Here is a 22,476-nt window from a genome sequence, read left to right on the forward strand (position 1 = left end):
TGAGTGACTTCTTTTCCCAGAAATCCTGTTCAAAAATATAAAACAAAAACATTCCTTGAACTGAAGAATATTTGGGTATTCAAATTAAAAATATTAACTAACAGATGAAGCTTGGTGAAATTTTAGAATTTGAAGGGTGAGGAAAGTATTGTAAGTAGTTTACGGTGTTTTGTTTGTACTTAATGTTTCCTAACAAGGTCAAAAACACATGTGGAAATCAAGTTGAAGCACTGACGTAATTTACTAGTTTTCTACTTCCTGAAGGAGAGTGGCTCTGATATGGTCACAATAGGTATCCGTGCACGAAATCGAACTTTTTAAAAGAGGGCTTATGAGCTGCTCTGCTTACTATCCTCAGTGAAGGTTGGCTGCAGTGGGTAATTGCAGCTAAGGTTGTGCTGTGGTTGGTGTTACATCTACACGTAGTTTAATTAATGGAGCTCAAGGGCAAATATTGTCCCCACGTCAGATTCATTTTGACCTCTCTTTTTCTTTCAAGACCATTTTTCAAAAGAGTTCCCTTGTGGCCTGACTTGGGGGGCAGGGTGGGTGGCAGTCTTGTGTAATGGTGATGGATCTCGGGTGTTAGAACAATGTTGCACAACCCTGCATTTTTATCATTCTAATGACTATTGCTGGACAAGGGGAGCTTACTTTCCTGCCAGATATTTATACAAACTAATCAGACGCTTGATATAATACAGATGGTGATAACCTTTTTGCCATACAAAGTCCATGTTGAGTCTTTCTTTGGCAGCAAAGGGTTTGCCTCATTCAATATTCTGGACCAAAAAATTCGATTTCTTAAATGCCTTACAAAGGATTGTGGATGATGTAAACTATTTCAGGAACACTAAAAAGAGAATTGAGTGCTGGACCTCTACCACATTCCACAAACATTACCACAGCTCTATTTACTTCTTAGATCTGTGGAATGAAAAATGTTTTTATTGAATTATGGGTTTTTTTAAGTATGAAGAAGCACAAAGATTGGGGGAGGGGGCTAAATTATTTTCAGTAAATCATCCATTCCTCCTCTATCTTTAAAGTGCATTCCAAACCCAGATCTTGTGTAATTCTTTGCTTGGACTACTAATACTGCTATTCTTCTTGCTATTTTAAACTTAATATATTGTCTTGCCAACAGATATAATGGTTCCTGTAAATACTCATCGGTTCTCTGCAAGAAGAGAAGAAAAAGCTTAAAGAAGCTTTTTCAGCTGTGATAGAGTCACAGCTTAAAGTGTTCTGTATGTAAAGAATAGTACAACAAGGTCTCAAATTCTAATCTTGTTGTTAGGGAATGTTATTGACATGAACTGAGATTAGTATTACAGGAGAGTATTTGTTCATGTCAGAAGGACAATAAGGGCACAAAAAGAAATCTGTATCTTTTTTGTACAAAACTGTACATAATAAGCACACACACAGATATTCTGTACATTCCCATTGCTCATTTGACTGACTCACTCAAGTAATTCTCTTTAAAGTATCCTAGAGTTTATCCACACCACTCATTCATTGATTCATTCATTGAGTAAATATTTATGAGCACATACTCTGTGTCAGGCGCTATCAAGAGTACCATATTGAAAAGGACAATTTACTTTTTTTCTGTCTTCTCCTCCTTTCCATCACAATTCTCACTTTCTTAGTGTCTTGCTTACAGTTAGCTGCTGTGGTCTTGTAGAAGAGAGAGTAATCAAATGAGCAAAAACTACAGGAGTGTCCGTGGAGGTTAGGGATCAACTCAGGAAAGAAGAGTTTATCACTTAGTAAGGAGCAAGGATAATGTGAACACAGTCTGCCACATCTGGGAGTACTAGAATGAGCAGCTACCCTTTGAATACTGATGAATAATTTTAAAGACAAAATAATATCTCACTTCATGCCATCCATAACAGAAAATTGGATTTTTCCCCAGAGGTGGTACCGAACTAAAATAATGTGTGTGTGTGTGTGTGTGTGTGTGTGTGTGTATTTTAGTCCATTCCAGTTATTGCCTGAGAGAGACACATCTGTATCTGGCCTTTGGCTCATACGGTCCATGATGTCCTCCACTGCCACATCCTCAATATTGCCAGACTCCTTCAGGAGTCAATCTTGTATCAACTCTCTCTCTCCTAAGTGTTTCCAGGAGTACAGAAGACTCATCAGGTCCTCTCTCCTTCAACATCCCGCATAGTTTTATTCTATTGTCCCATGTCATTGTGACCAAGGGCACTTCTGTGGGCCACTATCTCAAATATCCAAAGGGAAAGAGGACCTATAGATCCCTATACCTAAAGGGATGTCAATCATCTCTTCTTCTGTGACTGAGTTGGGGTGTGGAGGGATTGGCGTAGAGGACACAGCCTCACAGCAGCATCTAAAATCTCTTATTCCCCTCTAACTCTTTCTCTTCCTTTCCTCAGAGTTTCTTTCCTTGTCTGGAGTAAGGAAATATCTCATACTTACCAAGTATTTGTCCAGATCTTCCTGTCATTCAGTAAGGGGGCAGCTTTTTAGATTTTAACAGCCAAGAATTTTGATGCAGACAATAAACAGATCTTATTATCACTGGCTTATGCCAATAAGTTTGAAAATATGGGGAAAAAAGTGCCAAGAATTTTGATATCATTGATTGGGCCCCTCAGTCTGTGTATTTGGGGGAATGACTCTGTTAATATCTCACATACTGTTCTACCACACACACCTGCCCTCTGTGCCTGTCTTCGCTATGATCCCATCCGCACTATTTATTTTCCTTTATTTCACTTGTCTTTTTGAGGAGTGCGGTCAAGTATTTGAATACCTCTTCTCAAATTGCCGGCTTTCCAGATGTTCTCTAGAGTCATTTTCAGTTTCATTGCCTTTAAATTCAGGTTTAACAGCTTTATCTTTAGCTCACCAACGCTAAAAAAATTTGGTAAGAATTATTCGAATAAATACCTATTCATTTTATACTGATGGAAAATGCTTTCAACAGACATGAATCTTACAATCTGAAAGAATCTGGATTTTATAGCTGAGTCTTCCCCATAAAGTGAATTCAGGCAAAGTTATTTTTTAAATCATAATATCTCCTTTTAACTTTAACAGAACATAGGATACAATTGTTGCTCTTCCAACCTTCTAAATGTAGTGTTTCTTGAATTGTTGCTTAATAAACATTGAATTCCGCCTAAAAACTTGCCAGAAACTATACTCTGGTGTTTCTTTACCTTTTCTACCCATTTCTAATGAAAAGCAACAACAGCAAATTTAATTACAAGCCAGAGTCACCACTGGATTTCTTGTACCTTTTACAGTTTGATGTTACAAAGCATCAATGGCAATAAATAGATGCCTTTTTAAAAAAAGGTTTCACTTTGTCCTTCTATCTATAAAGAAGGAATAGCATATAACATTATAAACCAGAACTCACTTGTCCTAAAATAATAAAGCTCCAGTGTCAGATTTAGTGAATCAGTATTTTCTCATGAAGATAGGACACCACCAAAAACAGCTGATACTGGGTGGTCCAAAAAAATGAAGTATTGAGTCAATTCTACAATTTTGGAGGAGCAGTGGAAAAACAAATATAGGAAGCAAATGAGCCATTATTAACTCTGGAAAAGACATATTCTGTTAAGTTTTCTTCTAGTTAGGCTTTTAGTGGATGATGCTAAGGTGGTTCAGTTAGGTAGGTAGGTGAGTAGATAACTAGCTCTCTCACTAGGTAAATATGCTTGGAAGTAGACACATGAGACTCAGATTTGGTTCATATTTTGAGCCTGAAAGTCAATAAAAAATAGTTTAACAGTAATTGATAATATCAATAAAAATTTATTCTATAAAAATCTGTTGCTCTTCATTAGCAAACCCCATGGCAATGATGACGATGACGATGACGATGATGATATATTTTAAATGCTTTTGAGGTTTATTGTGGTTCCATGAGAAGACCATTGTAGGCTCTAGTCTGCCTATTTTTACTCTCACCAATCAGAGTTCCATCCCTCACTCTTGTGAAATGCTAATAATCTTCACAAATACTACCTTACATAAGAAGGGAAGCACATAGGCCAACGCAGTACAAACTCATCCTAACTTTCCCTATTTCATTACAGCAAATTCTTCGCCATTCTAGAGAAAACTCAACAAAAGTTATATTTCTCATTACTGATGGATATTCCAATGGGGGAGATCCTAGACCAGTTGCCGCCTCGCTGCGAGATTTTGGAGTGGAGATCTTCACTTTTGGCATATGGCAAGGAAACATTCGAGAACTGAATGACATGGCTTCCACCCCAAAGGAGGAACACTGCTACCTGCTCCACAGTTTTGAAGAATTTGAGGCTTTAGCTCGCCGGGCATTACATGAAGGTAATGGAAACCTAATGGCGTAGCATTGTGCCTTTAAATGGGATTTCCTTCTTGCTTACTGCTTGAAACCCACCAGAAGGTAATACCAAACTCGAGGTTTTCACTGAGCAGGATGCCCATATGTCCTCTGTGTACTATGAGATGTGTTGAACTTCATCAATAGAGATGATATTCTGACCTTGCAACAAGACTATTTGCTTTGTTTTGTTTTTTAACAGCTGTGATATATTTTCACTAACATATTCATATGCTCCCACCTAGAATAGTTAAAATCAATGGAATGAATTTAGGTGTGTTTTGAAGCCACACACAGAGTGGGAAGCCTTGACTTAGATCTCATTTACAGTTATCTGGAAAGATGAAGTAAACATTCAGAGACATGTAGAGTGAATCTCACCAGAATGTTTCCAGAAATACACGTGAAGATATAGTGACACTAAATACTTTTCAGCTACTTCCTGACCTGATAATTTGAAGATAGATATGCTTACGTATAAGCTGCAGAGGACTGACCCCAAGAGGGAATAAAATCAGTAAATCCATCATTAGAGTTCTTTGTACCCCATTTATACGGATGTTTAGTTGCGTGATTTTAGTGAGATGAACTTCCAGGCATAATATGGGCTCGTGTCTTGGTGAGCCAGGAAAGAAAGTGCAGATTGGGAGAATATGACGGGAGATCTGGCCTCAACCAAAGCTGCACAGCGAATTAGGCTTGATCTTTGTAGGTATCCATATGAAAGATTCAGTTTGATGGGCAAATTATGGCAACACAAGATTTCCTGGCAATTAGTGATTGTTTATAATAAGTGGGTCAGCCCTACTGTAGTTCCAAGTGAAGAGTTTAGAACAGGATCTCAGGCCAGCTACAGATATAGCAAAAAATCCCTGTTAGTCACCTACTACCTGAATGGCTTTTGGCAAATTAACTTTTGCACTCTTTAGCTTTCTTATTAACAGAATAGGGTACAAGAATAGTACCTACTTCATAGGATTGTTACAAGGGTTAAATGGGTTAATACATATAAAGTGATTAGAAAAGTTACTGAGGGCTTATACTAAGCACTCAACAACTGTCCACTACTGTTATTATCTTAGACAGTTTATCTAACATCTATGAACTTCAGTTTCCTCTATTTTCAAAATGGAGATATTGTAACATGTACCATATAGTTTTGTCAGGAGGATTAAATAAAATATTTAAATTTCCCCAAGTATAGTGTTTGGCACATGGCAGAAGTTCAGTAATTGGAGCTTCCTTCCTGTCTCCTTTTCTCAGAGGAAACTGATCTGTTAAGTGAGAAGACAGGGTGGCTGTGCTACTAGATGGGATTATGAAATTGTGGGTGTTATTAACTGTGTTGTAGATGGCTTATTTCCAGTCCTATCATTCCTCTGTCTTGTTGGATTGGGGCCTCTGCCCTAATTTGAGTTGACCCAAAAACTGCGAGGGGACAGAGCCTTCAAGGAAAGGATTTTGGTTACTATAAGGCAACAGGAATTTGGGAGATGTGATTTTTATTACAATAAACTACTATCTAGAGTGTTTTAATACTGTGACTGAGTTTCCAGATTTGGTGAGGAAAGATGGTGTTTTCACTGAAAAGAGATGATCAGGTGAAAGGAAATGAGCCTCATTTCCTCTGCCTCTGTATTCTCTGAAGCTACTTTCAATTTGGATGGAGCCACTCTTGGTCTCAAGACTGTCCTTGTTTCAGGTCATTCTCAATAGGTATAGGTTATGGAATAGCTTTCTCCATATGTAACTCACTCACTTCTCTCTCTCCCGGACCGGAATTCCAGTGCACCAGTCTTCATAGCTAGATTTTTCTTACTCCCTAAGTTACTCTACTGCAAAATAAACCTGTGGCCCAATGTCTCAGAGCTAAGTGCCCACGTTACAGCCCTTTTACCCACACCACAATCTATCAGATGAAGCTTTAACAGGGTACCTGGTCTTACTGGTCTCTTTCCCTTGGGGCAGGAGTCTTCCCTTTACTTTGCCCCTATTTATTGTTCAGAGTCTTAAGGCATAGAGACAGATGTTCCATAATTGAGGCCCTCACCAATCTCCTTTCCAGGTATTCAGTTGCAGTCCATGTGTCTTGGTGAAACTCACCCATCTGAGTTCCTACTAGGGGCCCATCACTGTATCTGGGCCCAGCACCATGGACCTACATAGCACTGGAATTTGGGCTAAGACCTTTGAACTTCTTCAGCAGGGTAAATGGAACTTATTGTCTGTCTGATTCTAGGCCATCCATTCTGATAGTCATATTCAACCTTACCCTGCCCTGTGAAGTCACTTTCTGAACACCTTTTGCCTAAGTAGTTGAATTCCCAGCATGCCTCACTTCAGAGCATGGCTCAGGTAATCAGTATGATCTCCACTTACATAAAACATGATAATTTACCTAGAATTGAGAGATAAACCACATTCTGTTTCTATTATTCAACTTGTGTGGTGCTGTTATTTAAGTCTTTAATCAAATAACTATGGAAGTGCTGGTATTTATTCTTTAATTAGTAGCTCGCACATCAACACCCTTACACAGCATTCAGGATTCTAGTTTTACTTTTTCATTTGAACAAGGATTTTGGAAGTCTGGTTACTACAGCCTGACCTCATTCTGAGGCAGTGGAATACTGCTGGTGTGGAAGCCAGGGAGTGACCTGTAGAGCCGACTGTGTTACTTCCTGCTGCATCTGGAGATTCCTTGCTGAAATGCTTCATTTCTGCCTCACCCTGCATGGCCTCAAGAACTTGTGAGGAGGTCCCAGACTGAGATAACTGGCTGAAGCAAATTCCCAGTCTGTGGTAGTGCAAATAACAGACATTCATGTTTGGGTGGGAGTAGGGAGCAGCTGGGAATTAGATGGATATGAAAAGATATTTGCTCCAGCTTGCACTTCAGTTTTTGTAACTAGAGATTGTAACATTCAACTGTTAATTCATTTATTATTACCCTCTGTCAAATGTTCTTGGTAGATCTGCCTTCTGGGAGTTTTATTCAAGAGGATATGTCCCATTGCTCATATCTGTGTGAAGCCGGCAAAGACTGCTGTGACCGAATGGCAAGCTGCAAATGTGGGACACACACGGGTCAATTTGAGTGCATCTGTGAAAAGGGGTATTATGGGAAAGGTCTACAGTATGAATGCACAGGTAAGTCTCCAGTTTGTGTGTAACTGTGTCAGTTATCTGTTGCTGTGTAATAAATGATCCCAAACCTCAATGGCTTCAAACAGTAAGTACTTAATTGCTCATGAGTCAGCTGGGCAGCAATTTTGGTCTCAACTTTGTCGACTTATGCATTTGTTATTAGCTATGACTTGGGTAGGCTGCCCCGCTGATTTAGCTGGGTTCTCTTATCTGTTTGTGGATCAGCTGGCTGGAGTCTGGTCTAAAATGGCTTTGTCTGGGACTACTAGAGCTGTCCTTTATGTGGCCTCTCATACACCATCAGGCTACCAAAGGCTTGTTCACATGGTATTGGCAGAGTTCCAAGAGGAAGAATGGAAGCTTGCGAGTCCTCTTGAAGCCTAAGTTCAGAACTAGGAGGAGGAAGATTTGAGGCCTCTTATTTGCAGTCAACCAATAGCCACTTCTGTGTTCTAGGCGTTTAAGCCAAAATATGCCTCACTCTCTGTTTCAGATGGAAGCCAGTATAATTCTGGTCCTCAGGCCACATGTAAATTGTGGATTTGTCACCAAAAAATGCAACATTTCCTTGATGGTCTTTTAGCTCCTCACAAGTCTCCACAAACAGACATCAAAAAACTCTAAAAGTGACATCATTTCAAAATGAAATTCTCTTCATTAACATTTGTAATTCTTCCTGCCCTAGGCTTCCTTACAAGAGGATCTTTATATTTTTAGTATTTTGTTAGAAAGGCAAGAAGAGCCATTTAGGATTCTTGTGTTCTACATTGTATTTTAGGAAATATCTAATATTTGGAAGTAGTACGTGGTTTTCCTGTGAAGGATTTTGTTTGTTCTGTTTTACCTGAAAAAGCAACATGGTTTTTATAACTTTCAGCTTTTTCATGATTTGCTGTTTGGGAAAAATGTATACCCGTGGAAATTAACACCCACCAGGAAAATGTAGGAGCAGTAGGCTTACTTTATGCTGTCCCATGTGATCTTTCATCGCTTGTTTCATGTGAACATTATTTTATTCTGACATTTGGAAGGTTGGTTGGCCTGCTCTGCAACACAGGAACGGAGCTCTCCTCATCTACCTGACCTGATTTCTCTCCTTCCTTTTTCTCTCCTTCTTCTTGGAGGATATTTCCTTTCTTTTATTCTTGTTGTCCCTCATCTCGCCTTGCTTAATTTCTCTTCTCCCCTGGCCCTGATCCCAGCTGGCAGACACATCCTTCCTGGGTCCGACATCCATGCTCACCCAGCAGAATCACTCCTTTCTTGGCCCTGCTCCCATTCCACCCAGCAGGATTTCTCATTTAAGCAGAAGAAAGCGGGGGGGCGGGGGGGTGGGGTAATCAGCCTAACTGCCTCTGGGTTGGCAAAATGCCTCCCCTTGAATCTTCCCACACTTTAATCAACAGCCCAGCTTGGCACTCTCCCCAAAACCCTCTCCTTCCCTCCTCCCATCCTAGCCCACCAAACACAGGCAGAGGCTCTCATTTTCTTTGCTCCATGCTGTAGTCAGCATGTCTGCTTTCCGTGTGGTCCTAGACTGAGCTGCTCCCTGCCAACAAGCCACTGCCGTGTGGCCACCCAACATCCTCAACTACACTGTGCCACAGCCCTCACCACTCCATGGCACTATAATCTTGCATCCCTGGGGACACACTGAAGGAAGAAAGGGAGGCAATTCACAAACCCACTGCCTCCAGTTACCCAAGTGGCTGTGGCAGCTGCAGTCGTACGTTCCAGGCTGAAAGGTACAGCAGTCAGTAGAATGTATGAGATTGGGTGAGCCCATCACTAGAGCTTCAGGTGAAGGGACAGGAGCACTTGCATTGCTGATTTTAGCCAAGAATACCAAGCACAGGGTTTGCTGATCCATCTCTTCTCTTAAATTAGTAAGCTTTAACATAATACCTTTTACATGCAAGATGTAAATTAGATAGAATTCATCGCTATAAATGTTGATATCATCATCTTCAGGATGTGTCTCCAAGGGATTAGGAAAAGTGATATTGGAACTCTAAAATGGGCTTTGTATAGTTGCAGGAGGCAGTGCTCATCACTGGCTTCTCTTGCATGCTAGAGCTAAGAAAAAATAAATAAATTATATCCTTCCTATGGCATGAAAGACTCATTACCAGACTCTTATCTTTCAGAAAGGCAGAAGGAATTATTATCTGTAAATCATCCAGTAGTGAAAACCTGGAAGTCGTGAGCCCCTTTTAAAATCCATTTAGTTGACAAATGGTATTGAGCACCTTCTCCGTGCCAAGCCTAGTGCCAGGCAGGCTTCAATAGTGAGCAGACAGACATGGTACCTACCTTCTTGGAACTTCCGCTGCAATCACACACATCAATTTGTAATTGCTAACTGTGATGTGTGTTATTAAATAAAAAGGCCTGTGGTCTGAAGAAGGGACTCCAAGGAAGGCCAGACTAAGACTGTCCTCTCTAAACTAAGATCTGAAGGATGATAACCTGATAGTCATTTTATTGCTCTGGAGAGGATGTTACCTCTTCCTGTGAAGAGTTGGAATTCTAAGTATTTATCCTCATTGTAGAAACAATGCCTTTCAGAGGCAAACCATTCCTCTTTAGAGCCAAAAGAAAGCTGAGAGATTATCTGCTCAAAACCCCTCATTCTACAAGAGGAAATTGAGGTCTTGGGATAGATGAGTATTTTGCTCAAGATGGCATATCCAGCCATCAGCACGACCTGAGACCTGAGAAGGGACCCAGGACTCTTTTCTCTGAGTCCTGTTTTATTTCTAAGATACCACACCACTTATTTTGCATTTTTGAAAATAGCTTCTTGTATAAGTTGCTTTTCGGAAACCACAGACACTGAACTGTGCCCAAAGTGTTTAAAAATGCAGAAAGATCTGGCTCAAATTCAACCTCTGCCAACTACAAACTGTATGTCTTTGGACAATTAATTTCTTCTGATTCTCAGTTTTTTTCTGTAAAATGGGCTTAATAGTGGTAGAGTTATATATATATATATATGTATATATACTCACATGTATGTATATATATATCTATGTATATAGAAGTATACAGATGTGTGTATATGCATATGTATCATATAATATATATTACATTTATATACCTATGTATTTTATGTATATGTATATATGGTTGGTTTAATTGAGAGAATATATTTAGAGTGCTTACGATAGTGTCTGGCACATCAATTCTCAATCAGTGGTAGCTTTTATTGTTAATCATTATTGTGAGATAATATAAATATTGTTATAAGAAAGTTAATGAATGAATGTCAAAATAATTACGTCAAGTATTAGATACGTGAACACAAGTGACACCATATATTTTATAAACTCCACTGTTCTGGGCTAGACTAGTGGCCCTAACCTGAGAAACTGTGCTATGGAGAGGATAAGGAAGAGAGAGCTGTGCATGCAGGTGAATACCGTCAAGAACCTTGCACCCACTGAAAGAGGAGTACAGGTTTGACCTGGTCAACATCCAGTGAAACTCAAGAATACTGAGTGAGTGGGATAAGGTGCCATTGAATGTTGAACAAAGGAGAGGTTATTTGCCTTGATGAGGGAAAAGTTACGTGCTGAAGCAGATTATATTTGTTAATTAAGTTCATAGAAAAGTAGAATACTAGAGCTAGCTGTGAGGGCTTTTCTTACCGTTCGCTTGGGAGATGAGGAAACTCCATCCCATGGTCAACTAGGAAATTTGTGGCAGAGCTGAGGAAGAATTAAGGTCTCCCAACGTTGCGTCCAGGGTTCTTTCTTTTTACTAGACTGTCTCGAAGGGTGCCCATGAGACTTCAGAGAAAGCTGATGACTACGATGTTACTGTGATCTCCTTCTCTTTTTCCCTCATTGTTCGGGGTGATTGACAGTCTGGGTTGCTAGCTAGGGTCTTGAAACAGTGACCTCCCGAAGCCGTGTCCACAGCAGTGGCTTTGCTCAAAATGGCCTGAGCACCACTGCCACGTTAAGCAGCTGCTTCATGGACAAGACCCTGACGAATAAAAACATTTTTAATAATTGTGGATCTGTTCCATATCATTTACAGCTTAACTTGAATGCAAGCCTGAATATATTCATTAGAGATTACTAACAAGTAATACTTTGTCAAAGAGTTCAGTTTTAGAAGACATTATTTAATAAGTTTGAACCAGTTTTTAATTTCCCTTGGCTCAAAATTTCTCTGAGTTGGTTTCAAAATAATCAGTGCTTTTAGCTGATGATCCTGGAGAGTGTGTGCTAATAGGTTTTACAGATGTGAGGACCAGATAATAAACAGATAATCCAAAGTAGGATGATGCTTTGTTCATGCATATCTCTTTCACTTGTATAATGGCAGTGGACACAGAAACCATATTTTACAGAAGTTTAAGGCTAAAAAGTCTGTGAGAAAAAGAGAATTTTAGACACAATTGTAATCCTTATAAAGCCATCCTCCAAGTGGCCCTGTCTAAGAGAGGCATTGCAGTCAAAGAAATCCAGTTCAGCAACCAAAATAAATTTCACAATAATACCAGTCTTCTGCTTGATTTTCTCTAATTCCAAAATGGCGATATGTAGACCACAGCAGTTCTTAAAATCTCCCTTTTCTCATCTTCCTTTACCTTAGAAATCATAACTCTTCTGCACTTTCCTTTTCAAATTCTTCCCTACACACATACACACACGCACGCTCATGTACCTTCCAAGCCCTAGCTCAGACCTTTGTCCTTCTTGCTCTCTCCCCTTCATTCTACATTACTCTTTGGGGAACCAGAAATGATGAAAGGCTAGGAACACTTGCATATCAATCTTTTTTTTTTCGTAAATCAATGCTTTATAAAAGGCCTATGATGTATTTCTTTTTAAAAACCTACCTAACTCAGTTTTATTTACTGTAAATATTTTGTATGGCTCAGAAATTCAGGTTGGGGATTTTAACACTGTAAGATCAGGCTTAAAGGATGGAGAAAATGTTCTTTTAGGATTATTGAATTTTGGCTAAGGGAACCATACTGCCAAACTGTGGAGTCTAATGAAAAGAAGATGTTGTTTCCATTTTCAGGTCTAATATTATTTTCTTCACACTTCATCTTTAACATAGGGCATTTGGACAATGCTGCTGATGATGGTGATGATAGCAATAATAACTGATAATGATAGTAATAGCTAATATTTAAATAGCACTAACTATATTCCAGGCATTTTTCCAAACATTGATATATATTAACTCATTTAATGTTTATAATAACTCTCTGGAGTATTGTTCCATTTTAGAGACAAGGAAACTAAAAGTCTGAGAGGTGAAGTATCTTGTCCTGGGTCACACAGCTAGGAGAGCTGGGATATGAACCCGAGTTGTTAGGCTCCAGAGTCTACAGTCTAGCCATTGAGATAGTCAGTTAGCAAATAAACACACAATTAAACATATAATTTCAAATTTTGTTAAGTATTGGTTTGACCCTTATGAGGTCATCAATATTTGATCATTTTCTACCCACAAAATAGCAGCTTCATATGGTTCAACCTCGTACTAGGAAGGGAAAGAAGAAAATAAGTTATATAAATTACAAAGCTACTTTATGTTTTTAAATTAACTCATTCATAGAATAAACTTCAAGCTCCTTAACATGGTATAAAGGCTTTGCATGATTTGACCTCTATTTACCCTTTGAGCTAAAAGCTGGAACTAGTTAGAGTTTCCCCCAAATACCACGCTATTTCATTCCTCAGACCTTTTTTCATTCTTCTTCTGGCTTCCTTTCCCACCACACCCAACTATTGTCTTTGTTCCTACTTCGTCAGACTAGTGCTTCTAACAGGCAGTGACTTTCTAATTCATTCTGTATCCTCAATGCCTGCCTTCAGAGCCTATAGTAAGTGCTCAAGGAAAAGGATGTAGGTAAGAGGTCAACTTGAACACCAGAATCTTAAGTGGACAAGAACTCCTCACTGAAATCTTGGCAATTGCCTGTTTTCCATGTCTGCCTTGGGCACCACAGGGTCTCTAGAACAAAGGCACATGGTAAGATGTTTTAAAGAATGTATTTAATTTATTTGAATGCAAAATATTTACATTTGGTTAAACTTTGTCCACAATAAAGCCAACACAGTGTACAGTTGGTTTACGAGATTAGTCATTGTTAGATGGCTAGATCATCAAATGAGTTGTGAATAGCCAGTGAACTCCTGTTGTAAATCCAAGCAGTGCAGCTGTTCTGAATTTCCCCTGAAGGGATTTGAGAGATGCCGAGTATGGAGACAATAGGCATCTTGAGGACACTGCTCCTTTGCAGAGATTGAGTCCATTTCAGTGAGTTTGGAATGATTAGCAGATTGAAAATTATAACTCAATGGGGGCCAAGGCTGAGGGCTGGATAATGAGCCAAAGCCCCAATTATATTATTTTTCATAAAAGGAGGATACACTATAGAAATAGAAACACTAGAATCCTTATGTGGGAATATTTTATTATGCATGTAAATACATGCACGCAAACCCCTACCCCCACCCTACACTCACACACATTTTCTTGCCTAAATATTATATCATTCTTTTGGAAAGAGAAAGGACAGAGAGCTCTAGAAATTCTTGAATGGAAACCAAAACATTTGGAAATCTTGTTCTCTGAGCAGAGCTTAGCTGACTTTTTTCCCCAAAAACATCCCCAGTGGTGCCTGGTAAGGTGTAAGGAATTCAGACAATGTATTCCTATTTGCTTTTTATGAGGGAATATTGCTAGCATGTTGACACTGGTTCCCATCAACCTAAGGAGGAGGATGGGTCATGGCTGCCTAGAGTAGGCTAATTTGCCCAGTTTTGTATGGAATGGGGTAGGTATTCCGTCCTGAGAGTGCATCTTCCAGTCTGTCATGATTTTATAACGGTTTTCGAAAATGCATAGAATTAGGTGTGGAATATGACCAAATTTCTAAGTCGATATATTGTATTTTTCAGTTCAGTCATTGTATTCTTTAGCTCTGTCACTTTTATTTGGTACTTTCTTAAATTTCTATTTCTGTTGAAGTTCTCCCTATGTTCTTCTAGTCTTCTCCCGAGTTTGATGAGCATCTTTGTGACCATTGCATTGAACTCTTTATCAGGTAAATTACTTATCTCCATTTCAATAAGGTTTCTTTCTAAGGTTTTTGTCATTTTTTTTGTTTGGAGCATATTCCTTGGTTTCTTCATGTTGCTTGACTCTGTGTTGGTTTCTATACATTGAACGGCCACCTCTCCCAGTCTTGAAGGAGTGGCCTCCTGTAGGAGATGACTTTTATGGTTCAACCCTGCCCTAGCTCTTGGTTGTCTCTCAAAACTTTGAGATTGTCCAAGCAGCCCATTTTATTTTAATGGCTCCCAGGAATTAAGGGTGTGCTGAGACTTGTCAGTGTCCCAAAGAGAAGAATCTCAGTCAGCACCTAGATTCAAGCTTATTGGAAGGAAGCCAGACCCTCAGGCAGCAGCTTTTAAAGTATGCAAATTTATACAGTCCTGTGGGACCCCAAGTGTAAGCCCCACTGGCCACCAGAGCCAGGCAATCTGGAAGGTTCCCTGGGTGGCAGGTGCAAAAATCGAGGCTCCACATAAGTGTATAAGCTCCTTTCTGGGAGATGTTGGCGAGCTGTAGCAAAGCAGAAAGAGTGCAAAGATGGCATCTACCTGCCTCCATTCCCTGACAGCACCTCTATAGACCCCTATTGTGTGCCAAACCTGAATTCTGCCACTCACGCTGAAGCTCCAAGACAAGCAAATAGGCCTCTTTCACAGAAAGATGGGGATGTGTTTCAGTTGGCTGTCTGTGCAATGCCTTGGGTGTGGTTGCCTGCCAATTGTTACAGTCCCATGGGACCCAAGAACACTAGCCCCCCTGGCCCCTAGAGCCGGGCGATCAAGTGGCTTCCCCTGGGCAGCTACCACAAAAACTGGGGCACCAGGTGCATGTGAAGGCTTCCCTCCAGGAGATCCTGTCGCTCTGGAGCATGGTAGGGAGAGAGCACAAAGATAGTGCCCTCCCTTGAAGGTCTCGGAAAGGATGACAGTCAGCACTTAGATGTGTGTTTAATTAGAAGCCTCCCCTCAGGCTGCAGCTATGATGATAAACTAACAGGCCTCCTTCACAGAAAGACTGAGCTCCTGGATCTGTTGCCTCTTGCTGTGCCCTGGAGCTGTAGCCTTTTAAGAACTCTTTCTCCATTGGTTATAGTCCTGTGGGACTCCAGAGTATGGCAGAGAGAGAGGGTATAGATGGCCCCTGCTGGGGAGTTGAGGGGAAGCCTAGTGTTAAAAGAAAAATGGCTAGAGCAAGGAGAAGGAGAAGATGGTGTGTGCCAGCCTGCAGGTTCTTAGAGGTGTGCTAAATTAGATGCCTGCCCCTCTGGCGGATACGTTAAGATTAGCAAATGAGCCTCATCCACTTGTGTGGGCACCTCTGGATCAGTTGCCTCTGCACTGAGCCCTGGGGTGTTCTTGAGCTCTTTCAGAGGAGTTTCTCAGTTCCTTATAGTCTTATGGGTCTTGTGGACGCGAGCCCCATTGGGTTGCAAAGCTCAGTGTTTTGGGGGCTCATCTCACAAGTTCAGGTCTTAAAAGTTGGGGTGCCTGATGTGAGGTTCAAACCCTTCACTCCTCAGGGAGAAGCTCTGGGTTTTGAGGTCCCTCCTGATTGTGGGTTGTGCTGAGGGGATGGGGTTTAAGGTGAGGTTGTGTCTTAGTCTCTCCGACCTGCTTCGATGTGGGCCTTCTCTCATTTGCCTGAGGCGTAGGGTGCTCAGACAGTTTTTAGGGGTTTTGCAGAGTAAGTTGTTCCATATGTAGCTGCAGAATCAGTGTGTCTGTGGGAGGAGGTGAGCCCAGGTCCTCCTATGTCGCCATCTTGAACCGGAGCCCCTCAAAATCAGTATATTGTGTACTTTAGAAATACTTGTAAAAGTATACCCAATATTCTAAATTTGTCAAAATAAGGTTTATGACCTGTTCCTGTTTATCATTGTAAAATCTTCCTTTTTCCATTCTTCTTTTCCCCAGCCCCATTATAAGTAACTCTTTCCAAAAACTATGAAAAGGAGACAAAAGGAAAACATTTAACATCTGCTAAATCAGTAGTCTTCAAATATTTTTGCTCAGGGAACCCATGAAAAAATATTGAAATCCCACATACCCCTTATTGATTTTTAAGTAGACATTTAAAAGTTTTTGGCAAGATTTTAAAAGATGGTGTTTCCATAGTACTGTATTGACATTTTAAAATAAAACTGTTATATCATTTTTAAATGTACTCACTGAAATCTAAATACTATAGCAAATTTGATTGCTTCTAGTAGTGTCCATCTGTGAACAAGAACCTTTTCTTAAGGCAGAAACTTTACATGATTTCTTGGTTTCTTAGATCTCTTCCGTTCTGCTTCTACCACATAATTCTTTTCTAATGCAATCAATTTTTATATCTTTAAGCCTTTTATTGAGCACAGAATTCTACTTTTCTGCTATAAAATTTGTAGATATAATTCGAAATTAACTTTTAAATTTTCTCTGACCAAAATTGCTTTTCAATTGAGTTATTATTATGATTATTTGTCTATAATTTGTCAAATGTATTATACATTTTTGATACTTATTACACATAAAAATAAGATACTATTGGAGATTCATCTCTTAACGAGATGGATCATTAATTAATTCATGTATCCATGGATTTCTGTTATTCACTATTAGAATATGAGAACATACAGCATCAATTCCATTTTTATAGGTTTTAGTGCTGAAAACCTTCTCTGTACAAATATGTAGAAGGACTTGAAAAAGTTGTGTTAAAATGACGTTACTCAATTCTTTGAGTTCCTCCAGAATTACATGCCAAAAGTTAACTGAGTTATCCATCATCAAAAAAGTATTGTAAATGATTTATTAGCTGATAATTCCCTTAAGTCCTTTTTCAATTTTATTGAAATTGAAGAATTGGAAAAACTTTTGACTTGCGAAAGGAGTTGTTACCCAATCGTTATCATCATTCACTTTCTCAAATTTCTGGGAAGTCCCCCAAAGAGACTTTACTAGGACTTATTAAAGACTACCTGTTCCTCTTTCACTTGGGAGCACCTAATTGTGTTTGGGAAAACCAAAATAGTACAAATTTTAATAAACCTTCAGCAATTCAATAGTTTTTGATAAAATTATTTTGCTTTACAATGTGCATTAATATATTCTTATCAAAATCTTAGAGTCATAGATTTAGTCTAATTTATGGACAAATATCTACCATGCAACATATTTGTGAAAATATTTTTTACAGTCAAACCTGTCCTCCAGATCAGACTTACTTTAGGAAAGAAAAAGGCTAAATAAGCTAATACACATTCCAGCGGTAAGCATATTACTTTAGAAATCTACAGTTGATAAATGAAGCAGAGTGCCTGCCCTGAGTTTGTCAGCTGGGTGAAATAAGTCGCTGTCACGTTCAATATTTCTTATGGACATTTTCTTCCTCGCTTTGCCCTCATAGGCCTCCTCTAAAGAAGTGATATATTTTTTGACAGTAGTCAGGGATTGAAAAGGAAAAGTGGTAAATGAACAATGCCTTCACTCCCAGCTCTGCACCCTACAATGTATCTGCATTCAAAACATCCCAGAAATGGACCGAAATACTCCATTTCCAATGTCAGGAAATATTGAAAGATATTAAATTGAAACATAGGAAAGATAGGGAAAGCTTCTTAGAGGACTTGTTTATTGTACCTTAATTAAAGGAAGGTTTCCAGATATCTAGATTTTTGAATTATGCCGGAGGTTTATCACCTTGGGGCAATTCACCCGAATAAGATTTAGAAGGGGTGAAATGTATGCATTTCTTTTGAAAAATGAAGGGCAATTGTGAAAAGGTACCATAGATACTTTCTCTGGCACGTCCATTTAGGTAAGACTACATATGAATGCTGAGGTTCTGGAAATTGGTTCTTAAAATGATTCATGCCACATTCACACGTCTCTTGCAAAATCTTTGCTACTTATGTTCCTCATTTGCAGAAGAGGAAACAGTGTGTTAAAGAATGTGGGAAGTTTTCCTAGTGTCATTCAACTACAAAGAAGTTAGCCTGCAGACCCAGCTCTTTGTGATCCCAAAAATCATGCTGTCTCTGTGCCATTATGTTGCCTACAATCCATCCATAGCACTCAGTGCACAGTCATTATCTATCAAGGAAACGATCCAGAAATATTTTGCTGCTCTTTCAAGGTTACATTTAAAATAAACAGCTGCTTCTACGTTGCGGCTTAACATCCCAAATGTTTGGTTCCATGGGGTCTGCAGCACAGGGTTGATGCTTTCTAAATGTTAGATGATTAGCCAAAGTTGAATAGTAGCCAGTGTTAGCAATTTGAAAATGATAGCCCAAGCTAGAGGAAATCAGGCTCAGTGGAATCATGATGTGTTCTGTAGTATGCTACATGCTAGTGGTGCCAAGATAGATAAGATTCAGGTGTTATACAACTTGCGTTCGTAAATAGTTATTGATGGCAATGAGTGGCATGAATCCTACTTCTGTCACTGACTGTGTTTTTCTTGGCAAGTTCTTTGACTTCTTTGGACCTCAGTGACCTTGTCTATAAAATAGGGTTAATAGTAGCAGGATTGTTATAAAAATTAAATGAGATAATGTGTGTAAAAAGTTTGTTACAGTGCTTGGCATATATAAGTGCTTATTAATTTAAATTATTATGCCCAACCAGTGATGGTTCTCAATAGGGAGCGATTTTGCCTCCCAGGGGACATTTGGCAATGTCTGGAAACAATATTGGCTGTCACAGCTGGAAGGAGCTACTGTCATCTAGTGGCTAGCAGCCAGGGATGCTGCTAAACATTCTACAGTACACCAAATACCCGCTGACAAGTTCCAGATGTCAATCTCGACTGAGCTTCAGAAACCCTGTTCCATATTGACAAACTGAATGAATGCTTTAACACAAGATTCAAAAAACATTACTATATCTCTTTTTAAAGTTTTAGAAGAAATAATAAAGCCACATGATTCTACTCGGGTGAAGTTATCTCTTGGGTGTGAACTTTGCAGCACCTTATGCTCCAGCCACCCTGTACTGCCTGTGGTGGCTTAGACACTTCAAGCCTTTTCATGGCTCCACGCCTGTGCATTTTTGTCCCCTTTGCCTAGAATGTCCCATGTCTTGTGTATCTGTTCAATTCTTACCAGTCCTTCAGAATTTGCAACAAGCTCACTTCTCCTAGGAAACTTTCCCTCTATTCCTTCTCGCCCTGGCACGCTTAGATCTAGATTTTTTGACTCTCTTAAATATCATTTTTCTGTTAATGCTTCCCACATGGTATTATCATTTGGGGTAAGTCTTTCTTCTCGGATATTCTGAGAAATCCTTTGGGGCAGGATTATGTCTACGTCTCCTTTTTTTTTTTTATGGCCTCTGCTACACAGCCCATGGTCTTGGAGTAAACATTAATGCATTTTGAGTGAGTGAATGAATGAGTAAATAAATAAAGCAGATACATGTTTAGATACTAGAACACAGCATATGGAAACTCTGCTTGGTTCCCAACTTCCTGGGAATTTTCCACTCCTTGTTTGGAGAAGTGAAGGTGAACTAGTCTACTGACCCTGAGAAGCACTGGCTTGGAGTCAAAGTAAGCCATCTGGAAGGCCAAGTTCAACAGTAGGAAGTGGCCAATCACACATTTATCTCTTTCATGTTATCTAGTTCCTGAGATTATTATCCAAATGTAGTCCTAAAACCATGATATTGTGTGCCTGTGTGTGTAAAGCTATTTGCATGTCTTGGTGATTGATGGTTTAAGGTGGTGTTTTAATTCATAAAACACTGCGAGACAGCATTCCGGGGTACTGTGGATTTTTACCATTTGAACAATCATTTAACGAATGTATTATTTGCAAAGCATTATTACTATACATAGCATGTTAGTGGTTGGGAAATTTTCCATTAAAACTTGAGATTTATAAATTGTGTCAAAATCTGGAAGCAATTATATGAAAATAAGTCATGAACTATAAAACAAGTTATGAGAAAAAATCAAATACACAGATACATGAAATATTGAAGATTTAACCATAAAAATTAATAAAGCAAAATTGTTCTATTTCACTATTGATATTTAATATTTTAAACAAAAGAGTTTATTATTTGCATGTAATATTATTGTCTACCTAGAAAATCCAAGGAAATCAATTGAAAACCATAAGAATAAATAGAATAGATTTGTAAGATAGCAAGATAAATATTTCAAAATCAACAAATTTTTATGAGGAAACATTCAGTTCAAAAAATGTGATGAAATCTCATTTACAATAATAAGAAAAATAATATATTTCCTGAGAATAAGTTGAAAGAAAATTATGTGACCCTCAAGAAGAACTATAAAATTTTATTGAAACTGATATATGAATAAGTTCAATTTGTGAATTTATACAGGAGGAATACTCCTCTTTAGTCATTCTAATGCTCCTGTATACTCTTCATCATATCCTGTTCCATGTATCCAGGTGTCTACAAAGCAATTGTCAGGCGTGAAGAAATATCCTTGACCTCCAACCAGCCACACCACTGTAGTGACCTGGATACCCTAGTCTCCAAGATGCAGTTTCTCTATCTTGGATATTTCCGGATGCACTCTGAAATTTTGCTTCTCTGCCTTTTGCTCCTTTATTCTTCATCACACTTTTTCTTTTGAGATAATTCTAGTGCCATATGCAGTTTTAAGAAATAATTCAGAGAGATCCTGTATATTATTTTTCTAGTATCTCCCAATGGTAACATCTTTCAGAACTGTAGTATAATATAGTATAGTATAATATAGTATATTATAATATCACAACCAGGATATTGACATGGATACAGTCAAGATACAGAACAATTCCACCACCAAAAGGATCCATAATGTGCTCTTTTAGAACCCCAAACACTTCCCTCCTACCCCTGCCTACCCCTACTTTAACCTTTTGCAACCGGTAATCTCTTCTCCATTGCTATAATTTTGTCATTTCAAGAATGTTATGTAAACATTCCTCTAGCAGAAGGAGGGAGACGAGGAGCATTGCCTTGTTCTTGCCAGGTGAACATAGAAATCCAGGTTCCTCACATTGCCCCCATTGACACTGATGTGTGTGTGAGGGAGATGCTCATTACTGCTGTGGGTGGAAGTTCTGGCTATTTTCTAAGCCTCCACTGATACCAGGCTGGCTGGGAGGAGTAGGAGTGCCTCTTATTGCTCCCCACATGGTCTCCACTGACACTACAAGGAGGGGACCCCTTTACTGCTTGATGGTAGTGAAAATCCTGACTCTCCACTGGGCCTACTCTGACATACTCCAATGGGACAGGGGAGGGACCCCTTGTTACTTCTGGATGAGTGTGGAAGTGAGACACAACCTTCACCCCTGTGGTCTCCATAAGCTTGAAAGACCCATCTCTCTACTTAGCCTCCTCTGATACCACTCTGGCAGAGGTGTTGGAGTGCCTCGCTAGAGCTTTGCAAAAGTGGAAATCTGGGCTCCCCACTTGGCCTCTGCCTGGTATGGCTGGGGCTGGGCCACAGTTTTTCTGCACTGTTTGGATGGAGTAGAGTTGTTGAGTAGTTATTGTCTAAAAGTGATCTATCTTACTAGGCTGCCCTTTACTTCATCCTTTGGCTAGAGAGAGCAATATTTTGTTGTTTGGGGTTTTTTTGTCCATTCCTATTGGTGTTTTTGGGTTGTCAGCTTCTTCAGCTCTAAGTCTGAGATATGTGAGGAAAAAGGAAACCCCAAACTTAGCACTAAGCCAGTCTTTGGGTCTCAAGGTCCCTAGATGGTCTACTCCATCTTCTGTCTACTTCCGGAAACAGAATCCTCTTTTTTGTGTGTGCATCATTTCTTCTCTGTTGACAGGTTTTTCCATGTTTGTTGTATCCAACAGTGATATTGCTCTTTGTGTGTTAACTTATTTAGGGACACTCTGTGTGGAAACGTGGTGCTG

General features: G+C 39.3%; 1 protein-coding gene across 1 annotated transcript in view; it reads left to right on the plus strand.

The window, feature by feature from the left end:
* Positions 1 to 22,476, plus strand: part of SVEP1 (sushi, von Willebrand factor type A, EGF and pentraxin domain containing 1) — a 168,429-nt gene that overhangs the window by 24,148 nt on the left and 121,805 nt on the right. The window contains exons 2-3 of the mRNA XM_014834470.3: positions 4,092 to 4,347; positions 7,337 to 7,513. Of these exons, the coding sequence (XP_014689956.2) occupies positions 4,092 to 4,347; positions 7,337 to 7,513 (433 nt within the window). The remainder of the gene's footprint in view (positions 1 to 4,091; positions 4,348 to 7,336; positions 7,514 to 22,476) is intronic.

This window comes from Equus asinus, chromosome 10 (genome assembly GCF_041296235.1).
Source record: "Equus asinus isolate D_3611 breed Donkey chromosome 10, EquAss-T2T_v2, whole genome shotgun sequence".
Taxonomy (NCBI): domain Eukaryota; kingdom Metazoa; phylum Chordata; class Mammalia; order Perissodactyla; family Equidae; genus Equus; species Equus asinus.